General features: G+C 35.3%; 2 protein-coding genes across 3 annotated transcripts; one reads left to right on the forward strand and one right to left on the reverse strand.

Moving 5' to 3' along the window:
• Positions 1-496: 496 nt before the first annotated feature.
• On the forward strand, positions 497-10,956 carry LOC106143001 (polycomb group protein Psc). Its single transcript, XM_060952209.1, has 9 exons — positions 497-4,070; positions 4,905-4,938; positions 5,448-5,619; positions 5,705-5,786; positions 6,790-6,961; positions 7,365-7,531; positions 7,756-8,051; positions 8,447-8,765; positions 9,267-10,956. The coding sequence occupies exons 1-9, from the start codon at positions 829-831 to the stop codon at positions 9,484-9,486; spliced, it is 4,704 nt and encodes a 1,567-aa protein (XP_060808192.1). The 5' UTR covers positions 497-828; the 3' UTR covers positions 9,487-10,956.
• A 12-nt stretch (positions 10,957-10,968) lies between these two features.
• On the reverse strand, positions 10,969-19,242 carry LOC106143149 (uncharacterized). Of its 2 annotated transcripts, XM_013345159.2 has the most exons (5): positions 19,120-19,242; positions 17,796-17,901; positions 14,615-14,775; positions 12,277-12,516; positions 10,969-11,447 (listed from the first exon to the last, which is right to left on the reverse strand). In XM_013345159.2, exons 2-5 carry the CDS (start codon positions 17,899-17,901, stop codon positions 11,289-11,291), a joined length of 666 nt encoding a protein of 221 aa, XP_013200613.1. In that variant the 5' UTR covers positions 19,120-19,242; the 3' UTR covers positions 10,969-11,288. The 2 variants fall into 2 exon arrangements, with proteins under 2 accessions (XP_013200613.1, XP_060810833.1); XM_060954850.1 differs by lacking the exons at positions 17,796-17,901; positions 19,120-19,242 and adding an exon at positions 16,639-16,752.
• Between the last annotated feature and the right edge of the window lie 2,897 nt (positions 19,243-22,139).

Here is a 22,139-nt window from a genome sequence, read left to right on the forward strand (position 1 = left end):
AGCATACATACAGATGCGGGAAGCGGGAAGCGACTTTGCTTTATACTGTGTAGTAGGTAGTGTTTTTTTCATCCTTGGATTTCATCCATGGCTCCGTCTCTAGTCTAGTCTATGGCAGCCAATAATGACAATTGTGCCAACGTAAAGAAATAAAAAAAATACCTGATGCCATTTAAGACAGTTGACAGGCAGCAGTAGCTTGTTTGTAGGCTAGTATTGAAATTGAAACATCTGTTTCTGCGATCGGTCGGTTGTTCGCGCCAAAACCTCATCTATATTTCCCTGTATTACTGATTTTTGTTCAGGTGCTAACCAAGTGACTAAGGGATTTTAAGTAACGGTAAGTAAGAACATTAATGCTTATATATTTATTTGCGGTATATATTTATGATATGTGATTTATTGTCAGCATAAATTCAGTGTATAGGTTAGTACTTTAGTTAGTTAAGTACGAGTTACCAACTTTCCCACAACAATTATTACGCGGCAAAATATGATGCTCCCACTTACTGCATGCATTTCGTCGCCCCACCGTTTAATAAACATAAGGGCGAGAGGGATAAAAGAAGTTCAAGAAACCCTATATTTTGTAGCATTACAATTTGGCATTTAGTTGGACGACATTTTGCTTTGCCTTATGTTTTATCGATTTATACAAATTTCTAAAATTGAAATGGACAATTACAGCAAAAGTTATAATATAACATCAAATGTTTTAGTGATTTTATGTTGAATGTGAACTGTGATTATAAAGTATCTGCTGTAATAAACAGCGGTGTGCACATTTGATTTTGTGTGATGTTGTTGGATATGCAGTTTTGACTAAAAATGGTTACGTCTAATAAATTGCCTGATAAAAAGGTGGTGAAAATGTCTGATCAAAAAAACAATGTAGTGGTTCCACAAAGAACGCTATTAGGTGAAGTCAATGAACATATAACATGCCCCCTGTGTCGCGGATATTACATCGACGCCACTACTATTGTGGAATGTTTGCACTCTTTTTGTCGCAGTTGTATCATTAAACATTTACAAATCAAGAGTTACTGCCCAGTTTGTGAAATGATGATCAATTCTGCCAAACCAAACATTAAATTGGATAAAGCTCTGCAGGATATTGTATATAAATTAGTGCCTGGACTTTTCCAAAGAGAAATGGAAAGAAGACAACAATTTTATTCATCAAGACCTGGCCCAGCTGCATCAGCTACACCAGAGCAGAGAGGAGAAGACACTGAAAGAATTATATTTAGTCCGGAGGATGTTATATCATTTTCATTAGAATTTGCTGATGCCACTGATGCTGACAGTATTTCTAGCAAGTCCTCAGATAGCAATGAACCTCAAAATGTTTCAGCTATAACGAGGCGATATTTACAGTGCCCTGCAGTTGTTAATATTAGTCACTTGAAGAAATTCCTGAGTATGAAATTTGATATAGATAGTACTCAATTTGCCATTGATATTTTGTACAAAAGGGTACCTTTGCCTGATTATTATACTTTAATGGATATTGCTTACATTTATAATTGGAAACGTAATGAACCAATGAGATTTTTTTATCAAATTATTGACTATGTTGCTATTCGTAACAGATTGTTTGACATAAATCGTAAAGAAACCCATTTTGGGGAAAGAAAATTAAGCCCAACATCTACTGAAGATACTAATATGAGCAGTCCAGCACCTAATTTGCAAGATCATAGTTCAGAAGCTTCATCTGGCACAGACAGCCCTATGCCAGATGATAATAACTTAAAACAAGTAAGTGATTTCTCAAAGAAAGACACAGACAAATATCAACAACAAACAGATACACTTGAAAAAAATAGTACAGCCATGGCAAAGAAAAATGATGATGATGAAGAAAAATCTCAATTCCTTAATTCTTTTGAACTTACAGCAAAGAACAGTGCTAATCTGAAATCACCTGTGAAACAAAATTCTAATGATGATTCAAGTAGTAGTAATGTTGTTTTGCCATCAAACTGTCATTCACCTAAAGTGGAAGAATCTTTTAAGAGAAAAATTCAAACACCTCCAAATTCACCAGAAATAAAAAAATTAAAATTAGAAATTGAAAAATCTAGAATACCTACATCTAGCAGTATGCCTCCGAATCTCTCAAATCAATCAAGCAATAAATCAACAGATACTTCAATGAAACCTAAAAATGAGAGTGTACCCAAGAACAGTGGAACTCTTCAAACTACAGGTCCTTTACATCAAGTTAGTACCAAAGAGGAGAAAAAAGATAACATGAGAGAATCCTTTTCAAGTAATAAACAATCAACTGATACATCTAACATGAAGAGAGTTGCCCCAGGACCTAACAATGTTTCTTCACCTAAACGCAAACCAATTGAAACAGCACTCATGACACCTCCATTACAAGCCCCTAAAACAGTATCTCCACTTAAAATTCAAGTACCTAGATCTGAGGGTCAACAAATAAGTAAAAAGGTAGCTGATGTACCTACAATTAAAAAAATGCCAGACCTTAAACCTAGCAATATGGGACAGTCTTACTCAAGCAAGCCTAAAGTAAGAATGGATTTGTTAGCAAACAATAGTGATATAGATAGAAGTAAAATAATTCCACAAGTCAAATCACCAATGGGACCATCAGGTGCTGTACCGGGTTCTGGTGATCCCTTGAAATCTCTTTTTGATTCTTGCAAAATAAACATACCATCGTCCCTTTCAATTACTTTAACTGATCAAAAGTTGGAAGCCCGAAACACTAATGAGGTGGTACCTATTGACCCTAAAAAGAATGTTTTAAACAAAAATTTTGTTAGAGCTGTTAGTCCTTCGGCACACAAAGTTCCAAGTCCCCCAGTTCATAATTATATTCAAATATTGAAATTGCCTGATGGTGACCCAAAAAAAGTCACTAAACCTGAGGGAAGTTCAGACCTAAAAGTGAATCCTAATAAAACTGAAACGAACCAATCTAAACCTGGAAAAACATCAGAAGTATCTGCAAAGGGACCAATTCCAAATCTTAAACCCATTGCTGATGCCAAATTATCAAAACAAGGTGGTAATTTTTCATCACCTATCACTTTTCAGCAAACATTTGAACAGCAGCTACAATCTCTTCAAACAGATAAAAAAGCTAAGCCTCCAAAAAATAAGCCACAATTACCAAAATTAGTTCCTGCTACACCTAAGGCTCTTAGTGCAGCTAATAAATCAACCAATTCTAATAACAAGCCAAATCCAGGTGGAGTTGCAGGAGTGGAGTCAAAAACTGGTTCAGCTTTAGACTTGTCAACAACACATAACATACCTAGTACATTAAGTCAACAACCTTTTGATAAAGCATTTGAAACTATGCAGTCAATAGCAAATTTGGCTAAAAAACAAAATTTGCAATCAAAAGGTTTACCCTTGCCTCAAAGTAATGTGTTCTCCCCCATTTCTAATAGACCTATAAATCCAAGTGCAAGTCCATTAAGAATACCATCTGCCACAAACTTAAATCAAATTAAATCTGACAAAGCCCTAACTTCTTCACTTATAAATAACACTCCTACAAGGCAGGATGTTACCAGTAAGAATAATGCAATGAAATCCATAAATAATGTTAATTCCTCTGTAGCTTCACCAGGTTATGGAGGTTCCTCTCATAGTTCGCCTAGCACGCAACCATCGCCTAGGCAAACTCGATCCCCTAGTTCTTCTCCGAAGTTGGTTATTGCTGAAGAGAAACAAGTAACAAATTCTTTACCTGATCAACAAACAGTATCCCAATCTAACCAAGTGTTAAACACTCAAATGCCAATAATCAATATTCCAAAAAATGAATCCCCTAAAGCTTCACCAGGACCGTCAAAATCAGGATTGAAACCTGTGAAACCCTTGACTCCTGTTGGCAAAATACCATCAGTCAAACTTCCTCAGACTCCAAATATGAAACAGAGTTCTATGTTGAATAATTCTGAATATCATGCATTACTAAGGCGCCAGTTTGAAATGAATTGGCTCAAAGTTCAAAGGCAGTATGACATGTACAAAAATACCTTGACACCTCCATCTCAAGGCGATTTCAATAAAGATAAACAGTAGCATCAACTTATCAAGGTAGGATAATTATTTTGTACAAAAATCACACAGCTTTTGTCATTCACCTGAATTTATCTTATTTAGAAAGCAACAGCAGTTAACTATTGTTAACATTTGGTATTATATTTTTAACTACTAATTAACCTCGTACATCGGAAACAGGAAAAAAAGGCGTTGCAAATGTTAGTGCACAGACAGTTTATTCATCTGAAGTTAAATTACCTGAATAATATATTCTCGAATTTGAAGTTTTCTGTTGAAGAATGCAGATAAAAAAACGAAATTGTATTTATTTTGTTTTTAAATCACGTTGTGTTATATTGTTTTACAATTAATGCATGTACATAATATAATGAGTATTTTTGTATCAATTTTGTTTAACAATGTTGTCAATGTAAGGAATAATTAGGTTAGTCTTGTGATATATTGGTATGATGGATTTTCATTTTATTGATAGCGTTGCATGTGTTGTAGCACGATTGTCAGAAGTCGGAAGATTTAGCCAACCATATTAATAAATACAAAACGTAATATTGTTTAAGTATCGGGGACGGTAGCCCATGCAGTGAAAAATTTTAAGGATAAAAATCCTAATTGATATGGTAGGTTTATTTAGTTTACACCTTGTAACCATGATTGTGATTAAGTTTGATTTTCACACGCAATTATCATATTATCATTTCATGTTATCAAAGTTATAAATATTTTATTTAAATATATATCATAGTAAAAAGTAGTAGAAGTAAGTAAAAAGTTTTCTGGAAAATATGAAAGTCTATGTCAAAAAGCCGGTAATTTGTAGCCGCCATAGCGCCCCTTCATTATCCACCCAGTGCAGAGCTGGGAACATGGATATATCAACAAACTGTAATTTTCGTCGATCTATACAATATTTAATTGGACACATTCACATCTTGTTATGGCCAGCCAAATCGCGAAGTGGCGCCGTCTCTCGATGAGTTTGGGCATATCACGATCTGTCCAATACAACGATCGGGCTACGACATATGTATCCATCGACTCTACATATGATTTTCTTTTTAATATTCTTATGATTATTTCTCTGTTTTATGACGTTTTCATTTTCAATGTTTAGTCCTTGTGTCTTAGATCATGTGAAAAATTTATCTCTCAACATATTAAATAAGTTTTAACAACCTTTGGTGTTTTTTTTATATTCATATATGGCTGAACCATAGGATTGTATTCCGATTAGTTATTAGTTCCATATTCTATGGGCCTAATAACTATTTCTATGGGCTGAACTTAACCCATATTAAATAATTACCATGGTATGTATTATTTTAAAACTGGTGTTTATTTCTTTAAATAACCATGGAAGACTTTAAAAATAGCTATTTAAAACTTGATTGCAGATGTCTACAGTCCAAAGTTCAATTCCCTTCAAATTGCGAAAAAAAGTGAATATTGCAAGTAAAAAGGCCAATATAGAAAATGAAGATATTATCAACAAGGGATTAACAAGTAGAAGACAGTTAAAACGGAATATCCAGCCTGATCAACAGTTACAGGGTGATTGTGATACAGGTATGTAGATATGCTTCAGCAAAATTATATGTAAAAGCAGTATTTCTGCAGCAAACATATCAACAAAGCAATCATATATTTTCAGATTTATGCTCTCCGGCTAAAATTCAAAGAGGAAACAAGTTTGCTCAATCAGAAGATAGTGAAGTTATCAATACCAATCTTGGGTATGTATTGCCGTTTTAACCCTCATTAAAAATAATTCAATAAGACGTGACAACAATACGAACTGAAAGAATGGACCGATTATGAGTAGGTCTTAAACCGAAAGCTATTTTAGGGTTCCGTAGTAAACAAAGAACCCTTATAGTTTCGCTATGTCTGTCTGTCCGCGGTTTTCACAGATTCAGAGACTAAGTAGTAGAAAGTTGTAAATCGGTGTAGGTACCTGGTACGTATATTGATAATGGCAAAAAGTCATAGTTTGCATTGGCATTCTCAAAGCATGTGCCCGACGCACGGTTTTTTTCATAACTGTTTCCGCGACTGCGTCACCGTAGAATAATAACATCATCGGCTCAAAAACATCTTAATTCCATCAGGAAAAACTACAGGAGATGAATAATATCTACTCTTTTTTTATATTATTTACTCCATATTTATGGTATAAAACACTCCGGGATCGATTTGAGTAATTAAAAAATACCAATTTGAAAGAATTGTCGCAGAAAATTTATTTAAGCATATTTATTATTTAACAGCATAAGAAGAATAAATCCATTTACGCCTATTTCTTGCACTTAAGAAGTTGACGTTTTATTCAATCGTAGATTATTGAATGCATGTTTGGTTGGTGGACTAAAGGCTAAAAATTAAACGAATCTATCGTTATTATTTTCATCATTTTCTTTTCTCGGTTTTCTTTTTGAAAAAAACCAGTGCCTATACTTGAAAGATATTGCCAAAAAGTCGTTATAGGGGTATATTATGAGATCGCTAGGATCTCAAAATGTGATTTTAGAATTACCTTCGGTTTTTTCAGATGTGCTAGGCTTGGACCTCCTTAAAATCTGGTATACAAACTTTCTCTCCCCACCCCTCTTAAGAGGTACTTAGATGTTGAAAAAGTTCACTGACAATTAAGATTGTCTATTACTTAGGCAACTTTTTCGGTTAACGAAGTGGGCAACAACTAGTAGATAGTATTAAATAACTTATTATTGTTTCCAGTTCATCCGACGAGTGCACAAGGCCGTTGACAAGTAGAGAAAAAGAAATAGGGTGGCTGGAAAACTTCTTAGATGAGCATTTAGAAAAAGAAGAGTCTGCCTCATTATACATATCTGGACAACCAGGGACTGGGAAGACCGCCAGTTTAACTTATATATTGAATTTACATAAGGTAAAAAATATTTATTACATTATTTTGTATCTGGAGGATGAGTCGCTTGGAAAAGATAATACATTTATAGCTTGTTTTGGAGACGAGAGTTTCAATGGCGTGAGGCGCGATAGACTAAAAAATCTAATATAATTTTAAAATTCATTGTGTTTTCATGCGCTGTCCAAGTCGATCTATTTGTATAAAATATTTTTAATATTGGCATGATAATAACTTAAGACAGAAGGTCTTTTAAGTAGAGACTAAATACATTAACCGACTTGGATGGTCAACCATGGATCTCAACTTTTTACGGTAGAAAGACTGAGCTGCGAGACTTGGGTTTTTTTACAGGATGATTTTGATGGTCTCTGTATTCTAAAAGAGATTGGCATATCGGTTCATTTGTTTGTTTTTTTTGCAGTTTCGCCAGGCTTACAAGCAGGTTTATGTGAACTGTACTATGATGAAGTCCGCGACCAGTATCTACAGTAGAATATGCAAAGAGCTACAGCTGCGGACCGCGGCCTCCACCGAAAAGGCTTGTCTACGAGCTATTGAAAACTATTTGCAAAAAAATCACAAGATGATGTAAGTTTTATCTTTATATTTTTTCACACCCATTATAACCAACCAACAAACAGCAAACCAATTTGTGTTTTTTTATATAATAACAAGTGAAGCAATCCAATTGGTTTACTTGCAAGCGAGATTAAACACAGAAGGGATGTCAATTATGTTGAAACTTAATAGAAATAACATGATTTATTTATTAGTAAATTACAATAAATAAAAGCAAAATATTTTATTCACAGCCTCTTAGTATTAGACGAAATTGATCAACTGGACAGCAAGCGGCAATCAGTTCTGTACACAATATTTGAATGGCCGGCGATGTCAGAGTCTCGCATCGTGTTGATCGGGATCGCCAATGCCCTTGACTTGACCGAGAGAACCCTCCCGAGACTCCAAGCCCGTTGTTCCCTGAGACCTCACACTCTTCACTTCGCGCCCTACTCGAAGGACCAAATAATAAATATCTTCACGACTGTACTCGCGAAGGAAGACAAGTCTAAACTCTTTTCGCCTGTTGCTTTGCAGATGTTGGCAGGTATTGTTTTGATTTAGACTTGTTAAATATTGTTTTTATACAAGCTCATTGACTGCATTGCTTTTTATTTATATACATACATTTGATCACGTCTGTATCCCTCAAGGGGGAAAAAGAACGAACGGTCTTTAAAACTGAAAGGCCACGTTTAGCTGTATTGCCTATTGGTGGAATTGAGATTAACAATATGACATGTTACTAGCCCATTGCTTAGAAGAAGAATCCCAAGTCAATTTTTTATTGACAATATATTTTTTTAATTTACTTTAAAATCTTTGCCTTTTTATGGGTTACCTTTTAATGTAGAAATAAAAAAATATTACAATTATAATCAAAGACAGTGGTATAAATATTAAGTAATTAGCCACTTCTTAAAAATGTAATATTTATTACAGCAAAAATTGCCGCCGTATCAGGTGACATGAGGCGCGCATTGGATATTGGAAGACGAGTGATAGAACTGGCCAAGCGGAATAAATTCTCAGAAAACAAATCGGTGGACTGTCTTATGCAAGATAGCACTGTTACAGTAGAATTAAAACAAGTGCTAGAGGTACTGAATGACGTGTATGGCGGCTCTAGGAAAATTGAAACCGACATGGATGAAGGATTACCGATGCAGCAGAAATTGATTCTGTGCAGTCTTATGTTAATGTTGACTAAGGGAAAGAACAAAGACGTTGTGATGGGAAAATTTTATGATGTTTATAAAAGGTAACTAATGCCATCTAAAGCAGTTTAATTTTTTAAATAATTTATATATATTGTCCAAAGAGAAGGATGCGATGTTAAAAGAAAGCTACGTTAGAAATCTACGTTAGACAGGGTCGTAAGTTTTTTTATTATTAACGGGTTCAATAGCTCAGAGAACTATCACCAGACACGATCTAGTTCTTACCGATTAATATTTTTGATTCCCGCTTCCATTGGAACATAGAGAAAAAAAACCGCTAAGAAAAACCGCAGAGAAAAGCCTATATTTCACTTCACAGCAAATAATTCACATTCATACTTCAATTAACTTTCATCAGAATCGGTCCAGCGCCCGTAAAAAGGCGCACGTGACTCTGTTTTCATCGCGCGAAACTCGCTGTCCCGTTTCATGTCATTATAAAAAGCGTAACAACAAGCAGGCAACGGTTTAACCGTGAGAGCACAACAGATAGACTTTAGCATTTAAAGTTTTAAAAATATAGATATATTTTTTGATTGCAGAGTGTGCGTGTCCCGTAACATAGCGGCGCTAGATATAAGCGAGGCGTGGGGCGCGTGCTCGCTGCTGGAGGCGCGCGGCGCCGTGCGCGCGGCGGGCGGCGGCGCCGTGCGCGCGCGCCGCCTGCGCCTGCGCTGGCACGAGGCCGAGCTGGCGGCCGCGCTGCGGGACAAGCCGCTGCTGCACGACATACTCCACGACGTCGCCTGTCTTACGGCCTAATATACCTACATACTTAGAAGTGAAAAACTTTTAACATTAGGTGTTGAATTTATTGATTTTGAAAAATATTAAAGCATACATAATACACCAGATTTCGCAATTTTAAAAATACAAAACTATTAGATGTCAATTTTGACTCCTTATAGTGGCTAGCAGTTTTTACCTAAAATTCTTTGGGTGTCGATTTTTAAGAGAGAGACATTGAAGACATTTAATGATCGAAGCACAAACAACAGGTTTCTGACAGCTATCTGTAAAAAGTAGACCAAACTTATTTATACATAGTACCTACATATTAATTTAACTCGAAGGATTAGTATTTTTACGGAAATACCCCTATGTAAAAACGGTATTAACAGACTTGACGAATCCGTTAAGGATTTAATGAAGCTATTGCTATCACTCTTCTACATATACTCCGCACATCCAGTGCAGTATATTATTCGCTGACTCGCCCTTTCTCCTCTCAGCCTAATTGATTTGTAAATTTGTTTTCAATTTATTGTATCGTATAACCATGTTTTCATGTTATGAATGCTATCCATTCAGCTAAGTTACTAGGCATTTTATCTAAATTTTGAAAATTCTTCCTCATATCATTATAGAATGACATTTGCACGCACATTGATATTTATACCTGCAAACCATGAGACTTCCACGCGTACGAAGCCGCGGGCACCAACTTACTTTTAAATATATTTTATTATTGGTTTTTATTGGTAACGAGATCTGCATTTGGAATACAAACTCGTATTAAATCTTATCGCATGTTGTTAAGTATATAACTTCAAGATAGAAGAAGATAACTAGGGTTAGATTGGTGCCCGAGAACAATGTATCTATTTTTTAACGTTTTTCTTGGTCTCAATTTGTATTTAATTTTAGATGGTTTTTATACAAAATTTCGTGTTCAAATAATTATATCAGCTTGTGCCTCTTGAAATGTATTTTACGCCATCGTTTTTGTTAACTAAGGCTTAAACTGTTTATTATGTTTTAGTATGCAAATATTAACATTATTTAAAAAAACATGTGATAACTACATCCCGTGAGCATGCAATACATATTGCATGTGGCTTACTGTCGCTGTATTATTTAAGTTAAGAAATAGGCGACAAAAATAAATCGTGTTTTACTGTTAAGAGGAAAAAACCAAAATGTTGATTTTACATTTAAAATATTATTAACATGGACGTCTTCTCAATAGATGTAGCTATTAGTGTTAAGTTTGACTTTGTTTGTAAAGACTGATGTTAGTTTGATAATGTTCTATTTATACATGCAAAATGTACTCAATAAATAATGCTTTGTATTTTATTCGAAACAATTCGAGTAAGCATAATGAAAACTATAATTTTTTCATTAATTTAATACTATTTTTGAGCTGTTAGTTATATATCCGCTTTGAATGGGTATGAATTGTGTTCTAAGTATAAGCGTCAATAAAATCACCAAAAATTTTATAAATTTTATTTTCGTTTTTCTTACACTAATAATGTTAATCCTATTCTGTGCAATCAGAACTTTTTACAAAAAAGAGATGATAACTTACCATAGAATGTGACGGCAGATCATTAAAATTTACAAAAAATAGACGTCGATTTGTCGGAATATTTTGTATTCTCTAATAGTCGGCATTACCTGTCACAGTGTATAGAATGAAATCATCACTAATTGAGACTTAAGTGCTTTCACGTGTATATTTGTTAAATTAATAAATAACTTAAATATAGATAGCCACTTGGTTTTTGTACAATGTCAGCCATCTAAAATACTAGAAGGCGAGAGGTGAGGTTGAGGTTTCATAGACGCAGGTTGGGGTTGCGGGAGCGGACGAAGTTGAGTAGTTCATCGCTGTCCTCGCAGACGAAGGGCTTCACATGGTGACACGCCACGTCGTGCCACTTGATGCCGTCATTGTAGAAGTTGTTCAGGATCGACAGGCACGACTCGTCATTGCCCTAAAATAACAACGGTCACGTAACTATTCAAACAAAAAAACAACATTCACGTATGAATCAATAAATCCTGAGCCAATAGATATTTGAAATTTAATGCAACCGAAGAATTTGAAAACAAAGAAAGATTTCAAAGAAGACGCTGTTAAAAGATAAACAACTTTCGAGTTTATGGCGTAATACTTCGGCAAATGTCTAAAATTTGTCGTGACTTTTCACTTTCTATTAGCGAGCTGGTAATGGTTATTCAATTTTTGGAATGTGTTGTGTTAAGTACAATATGCGCATGACGTGTCTTTAGAGAGTACTCGTAATGGGTCAAGTATTATGTATTCAATATGAATATTATTTTATTTGACGATCATGAGAGCAAACCGTTTGTGAAAAAAAGTTTGTCGAAACAATATTCATGTGTAATATTTGTATTTGTTTTTATCTGAACCTATTATGAGGTAATCAGCCAACAGTCTAGTAAAGACTGGAAGGCAAGGGGCCTTCGTCTACCCCGTATGGGGTAAAGACGTGATTGTATCTCGGTCTTTATTACCTAAGTGTGATACCATGCAGTCGGGCTCTACTCTTAATTATCTGTTTTTTGCAAGAGGTCTAAAATTGGTAATAGCTGTACTGCTGTAATATATAGATACATCGTTTCAATAGGAATTAATTAAAGAGCAATTATTTTTATTTTTTTAGCCTGAGTCTTACTTAGTATTTTCGCGTATCTGAACTTTAAGCTAGATAAAGCAATACGACAGCGAGAGGTGAAAAGGCCAGACACTGACTGATAGAGAGTTGATAGGTAGAAATTCAAAATTTACGAAAGGCATACTTGAGCAGCTTCACGGTTGTCAGGTTGAGGCTGGCCGAATCCGCCGGTGTAGGACCAGTCGCCTGTATTGCGCTGTGTGGTGGGGCCGATCTTGGCTCCGGAGCCGGACCAGAACCAGCCATTGACGTTGGGGGGCTGCAGGTCGGGACGGTCACACCCGGCAAAGTTGCACTTGCGACCTGAAGTCCAGATATACCTGACGTTTCCTCGAGCAATTCTCTGCTTTATAAATTCATTCTCCTGTGAAAAAAAAACTTTTTTTAAGTAACCAAGGAGTTGTTTACTTCATAATTAAACAAGAGTGTTGAACAAGACATTTTTAAATTAAGAGTCAAGACTTTAAGAGTGGTCTTGAAATAAAAATAACTCCATTAATAATTTTATTTGATACGGTTCTAGTCAGGTGATTTCTTGTTACCAACGTATGCAGGTCACTACACCATACCTACCGAGATTTACCGTTTGTGTCAGTTATGTTAGATGTGCGTCTATGTTGATCCAATTTTCCACTCTCGATAACCAGCAAGTACCTACCTAAATCTGTTAAGAGCCTTACTACTCGTCCTTTAATCTACCTACCTACAAATATCGCCAAATTATGCTTTTGTTGTTTTAACTTTTGTTTTTCTAATCATTTCAGAAAAAACCTAGATTGATAAAAAAAAATTCGCGGAAAGTTACCTATTTGTCGACTGAAGAGAAGAAAAGAGGAAATTGTGTAAAGAAAGTAGCAGGTATCATTATATAAGTTTCGGATAATTTGATTTAATTTTAGTTAAATTGTAAACTGCAAACATCTATCACCTCAATTAGGATGTATGGCAAAATAGCGTTCACAACGGGAAGTGCACGTCCGTCTTTTGCGGCGCGTCCGGCAGAGAAGCGCGGCACTGGCACAGCACAAGAAGTGGGCAGTAGGTGCAGGAATGTGTGTCGCGTGCCACTTGTCCGGCCTCGGCCTCCACGGCCGTTGCACCCCTTTCACGCCACGTCTTTGCTCTACAAACCGAATCGATTCATTCGGTCTATTCTAATACATATGGATGACTGTCATTATAGAATATCTTGCTGTATTCGCTTTACCCCGATCAACACGCGATGCCGGATCTTCAAGCCTTTATTAGATTGTTAAACAACAGTGTGTCTAATGTTTGACTAAACAATAGAGGCGTGCCGTTCGTTGACATCTTGCTATTACTGCAACGGGAAGTGTTTAGAGAAAACTTGCGGATTTTCCGCTCCTCATTATTCTTCCGATGATTGTTATTATGTATCTAGTTGACATGATGATTTTCATGTAAGATAGGCTATGTAGTACGGTAATTAGAGGAAGCTCGCTAGAAAAATGGGACCATGAAGACGATATTTAGGGTTCTGTACCTAAAAGGTAAAAACGGGACCCGATTACTACTTATATAAGCTTCCACTGTCTGTCTGTCGCGAGGCTCATATATCGTGACATGAATGCTGTAATTTTCACAAATTATGTATTTCTATTGCTGCTATATAACAAATTAAAATTGCTTAAAAATTTTGTTTTTGGTCATTTTAACATATGGATAAAAAATTATATTGAAGTAACAAACATGTTGATGGTACGGAACCCTTCATGTGTGAATCTGACTAGCACTTGCCAATTTTTTTCTCGGTATAATTTACGTAAAGTACTGTGCATTCGGCTTTTGTGCTTGCCGTGATGCAGGCCTTTTAAGGTAGTATATCCTTATTCGTCTCCGGGTTTCAAGATAACGAACGCCATTATAAACCCAAAACAATGGTCGACTTGGTATTACCACCGGAATATAAAATTTTATTGTTTTAACTTACCTACACAGATGAATATTCATGATATGATTTTAATGTTTAGACGGACATCAGCCTAATTGCTTGTGAACTCCGACAACGAGCACAATAAATAATGAACTTACAAAATAAAAATTACAAGTTGAAATTGCGACATAAAATTATTTGCTACTTTGAAAGTGAATGCATCTTGATCACGATCACGAAACAACTGACCCTGTGTTTATCTCAATGATTACGGAGATAAATTACAGCATCTTCTGGAACACACGCTGACTTTGGCAATTCAAGGATTATTAAAATAGTAGGTAGGTAGTCACCTTATTTTAACCGCCTTACTAAAGTAGTAAGGTTATAGTTATGTTTTGTACTTGGTATATCTATTTTATTCACAACTAGTAGGTATTTCTTTGATTCTTTCGCAGGCCTCGTATTTTGCACTAAGTCTATATCTCTATAGTCGGTGCTCTTTGAAATTATTGAATTGGGTGACTGAGTTTTGTTTTAGGAGGAGAAAAAAATCAATTTATCAAACCTGTGGTGTCTCCAGTGACACGGCGTCCATGCAATGGCGTCGGCAGATGTTCCGAGCGTCCAGCCAGTCCACCTCCAAGTTCCTTGTGGGCGTGTGTTCCCAACTGAAGAAGTACGAATGTAGAACTCCCCGGGCATCGCGGTATGTCGAGTGACGCACTCCTGAGAAGACAAAGTAATCGTTAGAACTAAGAACTACTTTTGACGCTGAGTGATAGTAAAATAACACGGTACCTACCCTCGAAAATCTTGTAGGTAAGTTTTAATCTATTTTTGCTCTATCCCTGTAACATTTAATTAAAATAGATCCGTTGTTTCTATTTTTAATTAATTGATTACAAACGAAAAAGTTTATCTACCTATACTCAGAAGCACAGAGATGAGAGATGAAGTGAGCAATCATTTTATCGTTTCACATTTATTTTCTGTAAATAATAATTTTTGGTAAAGTTGTCTAAGAGCAGATTATTTATTTACTTGCAAAGATGTTTAGGACTATATTTTTAGTTTATACGTATCGTCTTATAAATTATAAATCTTATCTACGATTGGTGAAAATAAATATTAAGTCAGTTGTAAGCTGCCTGAATGTGTACCTACTTCAGATTTCGATACTTGGACTTGGTTGCCACATAATTATGGAAGTAGGTAAGTTCCCACTTATTGGACGTTAAGTGCAGACCACTAAACAGCTTTGTTATACAAAAGCAATGTTGCCTATTGAAACGTCTCTGACGACAGTCCTAGGTGACCACCAAGTTATGAAATACCTACCTGAGTGCCTATCCTAACGTCTCGTTGTATGAGACTTTACACATCGAACACATTCATCCTAATTCTTAGTACATACCTATTCTTGGTGCAACAGATTTCAATGATACATTTGGGAATCGTTATGACAATTAAATCTATGGTTACGAAAATGGTAACGCAGAAACACTTGCAATTGTGTGCGAATAAAAAGCCATTGCTTGATTCCAGACTCTGTTGAAATACTGACATATTATACAAATCATTAATCTTACACTTTGCAAGAGCACTTTGTATAATATGTCAATAGAGACATAATGAAGCTCTCGCTTTAATGTGAGGCATTATCGCTAACGCCCGTGAAATCGCATGTAATCGAAACAACTCCGTCGTCAGGTCATTCATTGAAGCGTCTCTTTCGTAATGCGAAAGCGTATTTTTAATGCACTTTAAACAGGTAATGCTGAGAATACTGCATATTTAATTACCACTATACGCCGCATATTCATATGTGTGCGAATGTCGAAATTAATTTACTGCCGGATGTATTCGCCATTCGCCAAATCTTTTGCCCGAATATTGACTTTTACAAATTGAGGATTATGTAATGTATGTAGCGTAGTCGAATAGTTATAATTAAAGATGACTTACGTTGTTAAATTCAAAAACTCATAGTCGAATGGAAGTGCAATTAAATTACATAATCGATGATATATAGGTACCTACTGCAGGTTGAAAGGTCTGAACTTTGAGTACCTACGTTCAAGAAAGTAAATAAGGTGGGAATGCGAGATGCTATCGCAACATCTCGGTTCCGAGGAGAAAGTCGCTGCAGAATACTTACTGTTTGACGATTCTTCATGTTTTTGGTTATTGCAAAATTATTCATAAGCACACATTTAATGCAAATTTAAGTAAAAGGCTATTACTTACTAGCTACCTTCTTTGTTTGAATTGTTTTCGTACAAATAAAATTTTCTGGGCGCACGTATTTTGGAATGGTCATAAAGGATCTTTGTTGCATTATGTTGTGTAGGACTGTATAGAGTACCTGGTATGAATGGATCGATTGCATTGTGGCGAGGAGCTCCCACATGACATGGTTCACCGTGCGATGCCGCGCCCGCAGCCATACGGGCGTGAGCTTACGAAATATTTCATTATTTCCCACAGCGACGGTATTCATGAGAACATCTTTAAATTGTTACTCGTTGTGTACATCATTACACAAATATTTTGCATCAATTTTTACACCATCATGTAACCATTACTTACGCCTTGAAATAATTATGCCGAAATGTCTACAAGAAACTTTGTAAATAGACACTTGTTTGTTAGTACTGTGCCAGCACATCGGTTATTTTCAAAAGGGTAAAGCAATTAAACTACAAGGTGAGCTTGTTGCAAGTTTAAATATATATGGCCCATATAAAGTGATCAGTCACGATGATGTTGCCATTGAAGATTGCCGGAGGAGAGAGGATGTAAACATTGAATAGGTAAAAAATGTTACTGCGTTCATGAATCGAAGTGCCTATTGGCATGTTACAGACAAGATTCAGGATTTCATGCTAACTTCTACGTTTCTTCAATCGAATAAATTTTTCAGGTTTCACAATAGTAAAAGCGTACGTAATAAAATATTTAACTCATTTATTTATTTGAACTGGAATCGACATTCTGAATTCTTTCATATTTACTAATGATCAGAAAATCAGATTTGTGTTTTTTTATTTTTACGAATAAATTTAAAAACTATAACAATTTTCTTTCTCTGCTATGAAAAAAGCCCGGGTCAATATAGTATCTTAAATAAGGATATCATAATACCTTCATAGAAGTAAATTGGCGCGTGATTCGTAGATAATACCTTTTAAAATAAATAATTAAATAACAATAACGTAATTATTAAACAGGGCCCATACAACAAACGTTATTTTTAAGCTATTTTTTGGTTTATTTAACTAAACAGGAAGAAACGTGAATATAAAAAAAATATTTAAGTAACAAACGTGATGATGTTACGGAACCCTTCGTGCGTGAGTCCAATCCGAATTTGGCCGGTTTTTATAAATAGACAAACACTTAGTGTTTGTTCATTTATATAAATAATCTGGTTTTGGTTTATGGTTCATAGTTATTTACTGCGACTCTATACTTCATGTCTTGATAAAAACAATTTTTGAAATATTAATAGAAAAAGCCTATTAATTAAATAATCAATTGAAGAATGACAATACAAGTTATTTATTTAATCATAGGATTTTTCTGTGTTCACTGTGTGGAATACATAAGGGAGAATTACCATTTACCTATGTTTATGCATATCAACTTTATGTCAAGAGATTAAGTGGCTATACAGTGTAATGTTAAGTACATTCGACATATAAATGGAAGTCATTTACTGGCTAAATGTCATGTTATGTACGTACTGTTTGCGCAACTCCTGGGGTCAGGCAGGGCCAGTCTTCGCTGGGCGTCGGCGAGGCACAGCACGGCCAGCAAGGCCGCAGCTGCCAGGCAGGTGTGCCGGCTCATCTGTTCGTTTATAACAACATGGATATTGGTTATTTAGAAGTTTCTATTTATAGATACTAATTTGCTAGTCTACATTCATACATACAGTCACATCTTCATATATCCCTTGCGGGGTGGACAGAGCCAGTCTTGAAAATACTGGAATCGATATTCAATTAGTGACAGTTTTCTAGCCCATTGTCTATATGTAGAATACGAAATTAAGGTGGTAAATTGTATATGGGGCTCACTGTTCATACTTAAAAAGGTTGTTGTCATATACTTAATAGCAAAACTCCATACAAAAATTGGATATCTAATACATAAGTACATTTTTTTCGGATTTCTGTAGTTCCTTTTTGTCCGTACAACAGAAAATTAGTTTTTGCCCTCGAGCTAATAATGGCGTTATGACGCCCGTAATGCCACTGAATTATATTAATAACTAAAAGAAACATTCTTGTGCTAGGATAAGAAAACATTGCAAGTTGACGAAAGCGGTCACTCGGGTGAAGTCGGGCCGCGTGTCCGTGTTATCAGTTCGCTTTCTTTTATGCAGACCACGGTGTCCGAGGACAATCGATACGTGAGATGAATTTATTTTGTTGTATTTGTGAAAGCAAAACAAGACTCAGTGACCTCCTTGTTGGTTTAACGTTTGCGTGAAAAGCTGCACAGTGCGAGAAATCGGCGATTTGACACGCATTTTACGGTGACGGAAAGTTGCGTTGCTCTTTGATGCATCATCTCGAACACGTAACCATTTGCAAAGGAAAAAATGCAATGTAATCTACTCTACCTACCGCGCTTCACAATGTTAGACGATAGGTGTAGCCTGTTGAAATAAGGAATAGCAATTCCTGTATTGTTACATTGGCGTACCTATCACGAAGAAATTGTATGTATCTTGTGTGTGTGTATCTTGAACTTAAGCAATTAAACTATTCAAATTTTAAAATCACTAAAAGTGTGATATCACGTTTCATATTTTACATATTTTGGAATTGATATTTTTATATTTTTCAGTTTTGAAATAAAATACGTTACAATTTGATTTCACATTTTCATTATTGAACTGCATGAGTACTAAATGAAAATATCTTCAGCGGAATCCCTTATGGCAATTAAATCACAACTTTCAAACTTGCGAATATCACAACACAGTGAACTATCCTAAATTCACATTTTCATATGGAGTGCGTTCACTGTAGAAAATATGATGAATATCGGAGCGCGTACCTCTTTGGGTTCAGTGTAGATTTGATGCGCTTGCGACGGAGCGGTCAGACGCGCTTGCGGCTGAGTCGGTGCTAAAGAGAACGCGGGTGTGATGCGCGGCGGCGTCGGAGGGACTGGCGCAGCCGCAGGTCTCCTCTCTAATTAAGCCTCCGGCATTCATTCACTTTCACTTCCAATACAAGAGAAGACCCGCTCCACCGTGCCTCTTCACAATAATACGGGACTCTAAGACCTTCTGGAGGTCGCAGCCGGATACAATGACCATCGAATTTACATAACCGAGTGTGCTGAAACAAATATTGTCTATTTAGCAAAGTTTATCCCATCTTGCTTGCATTATCTTACATGTTATGAATAAGCCTGTCTTCTATTTGTTGCTTTTAATTATAGTCTTAGAATTTTGCTTTTAATTACAGAATCACTATCATGTTTTTTATCTTCTACTTGCTTATATTAAATCATCAAACAAATCACCTCGCATAGGGAATAAATCACCGAAAATATCGGTTTATATCGGTGTGAGATCAAAATTAATGATTTTCCTACGCGTTGATGTCTTTTGTTCGTAACATATTGAAATCATTTTTTCTACATTTGTTTATCATCACATTCGCCCCATCTTTCAAAAATAATTGAACAGAGTATGGAAAATTTTATGACCTAAGACAAAATGTTTCAAGTAACATGGAGGTGAGGTGGTAATTTCTCTACGTAATCACCTCACTTTCCCACAACTGAGTCGTTCACAACTGGGATAAAAATGATACTCACGCTATGCTAAACCTGTCAAAAAACAAGTAAACAATTAACTGACCCTTGAAACTTTGACATAAACTGTGAAGAGGTGCAAATAAAACGAGTTTTAAAAGTGGAACATTTTGTAAGTTCAGTGAACTATTCTTCTACATCTTTGTGAGCGAGGGCCGGATATCGTGAGGAGAGCCTTTTAAAGGTTCCGGGATGATAATATAAACATTAAAATATTAATAAGGTAAGTATATTCATATCAACCGCAAAGAAAACATAATTATTCTCTTAACATAATTCTAAACAACCTAATTAAATGTGCGACTACGCGTTACGACGTTCTATTTATCAATATAAATTTCAGGTCAGAATATTTCTTGATTAAATTTTTAATTAAATGTTTATTTTTATTATTGTGACTGAACAACTACAAGTTATTCTCTTTCTAAGTATATATTGTAATATCTGACAATACGTTTTGAATTTGACCACGTTATTGCTCCTTAAATATGGATATTGCAAAATTCACCGTAAACCTAAATCTGGTCGGAAATAATCCTTGAAGTGTGAATGTGCATGCATACATACCTACTTACAGGCGCAACAAACGTTTTAATAAATTGAACATAACGTGAACTTATGTGATGGTATTGCAATAGTTTCACAACATCAGACACAAATAATAAATGTACAAGTAAGACAAATTGAAGACTGTAATGTAAGAGTGAAGGCGTAGCTCGGGCCAAAACGATGGCAGTATGGTCATTTAACGACAAAGTTGAGACCTCACAAATAGAAGAAAAAGAATAGAATAGAAATAGAATTCGTCTATGTTTATATCACGAATACTTACCTTTCGTGAGAAATAAAAATATTTAGTGAATAAAAATCATTTGTTGCGCAGAAAAAATTTTTTTTTGTTATTTTATTGTAAGCCGATCGCGATAGGCGAAATTAATTCGCGCCTTTTTCATAATACCGAATTCAACATTTTTACGTGTTCCGAAATTACCTGATTTACCCAATGCATCCATGACTCCTCTGCGGAGAGGTGAGGATGTTCCCAGAACTAACGCAAGTCGACGTTATAAAAGCTGTGGCCATTCCCGTGCTCTTTTTATTTTGAGAGTGTGGCGGGGCCACGAGGTCACTCTCTCGGGGCATATCTTGAATATAATTACGATATTTAGTTTATTATTTCTGTACTATCTAGAAAACCAAGGATTTTGCGCCAGCCAATAGTATAAGAGATATTTTATACCTATATTCCTCAGTTCTTATTATGTGAAGATTTAGTTGACTGGGTAGGCATTTTATGTATAATATAACGGAAAGTTGTTTTAACAATTTGAATCGAATTTAGTCTTATTTTATATTAAAATAAAAACGTGTGGATCTTGGCCCTTTTCCTAAATATAGGTATACTATCAAAAACTGTATCTGTGATTAACTTAGTTGAGTTGAAGAAAATACCTACATCGGGACTTCGGATTCATTCATAATTCGTAATTTGTTTAAACCTATCATTTCATTAATCATGTTTTTGTTTAATTAAGAATATTTTTTAACTAATAAAAAAATAAGTAGGCATGTCTTTTACTTACTTTTAAAAGTGGGTGACGTAGTATCAAGTTTCTCGTAAATTAAACTTTGTAGGCATAAATAGCACAGTCTAAAATTAAAAGGATGAATTGAAAGTCACCCTGTTAAAACGGGATAATGTCTTTTATTTGGAATAATAAATTAATGAAATTGCACGACATTAAAATATCATATTCAAGTAGGTATTAACTAAATTGTAGTGTCCAACTTTATTTATTTTTAATATTGTATAGAAATATCCTACAAAAGTTTGTACTTCCAAATATTGCAAATGCGTGAACTTCGTAGGAACTCTTTCACGCTCTATCGAGTGATTTAAATATCTTAGACCTACCTAGAGTCTAGAGGCATTTTTTCTATATTACTGTAAAATTTTATGAAAATATTATGGTTTGCGTGAACGGGTATTAAGCACACACATATCCATACATCTCTTTAAAACACATCCTAAAAAACGTTGTACATTTATTATTTTAAGGATAGGATGTAAAGCATATTTATTATAATTGTTAAAGCATACTTTACCTGCGTGGTAAGTACAAAATGATATTTGTTTTATGTTAGCTCTTAGTCTATTAGAGAATTGCATCTGACCAGGTGACCTCTGCGCATCGCAATGCAACATTTGTAACCTCTGCTCTTTCTAAGTATCTTAAGCGTTTATTAAGCTA

This window comes from Amyelois transitella, chromosome 2 (assembly GCF_032362555.1).
Source record: "Amyelois transitella isolate CPQ chromosome 2, ilAmyTran1.1, whole genome shotgun sequence".
NCBI lineage: Eukaryota > Metazoa > Arthropoda > Insecta > Lepidoptera > Pyralidae > Amyelois > Amyelois transitella.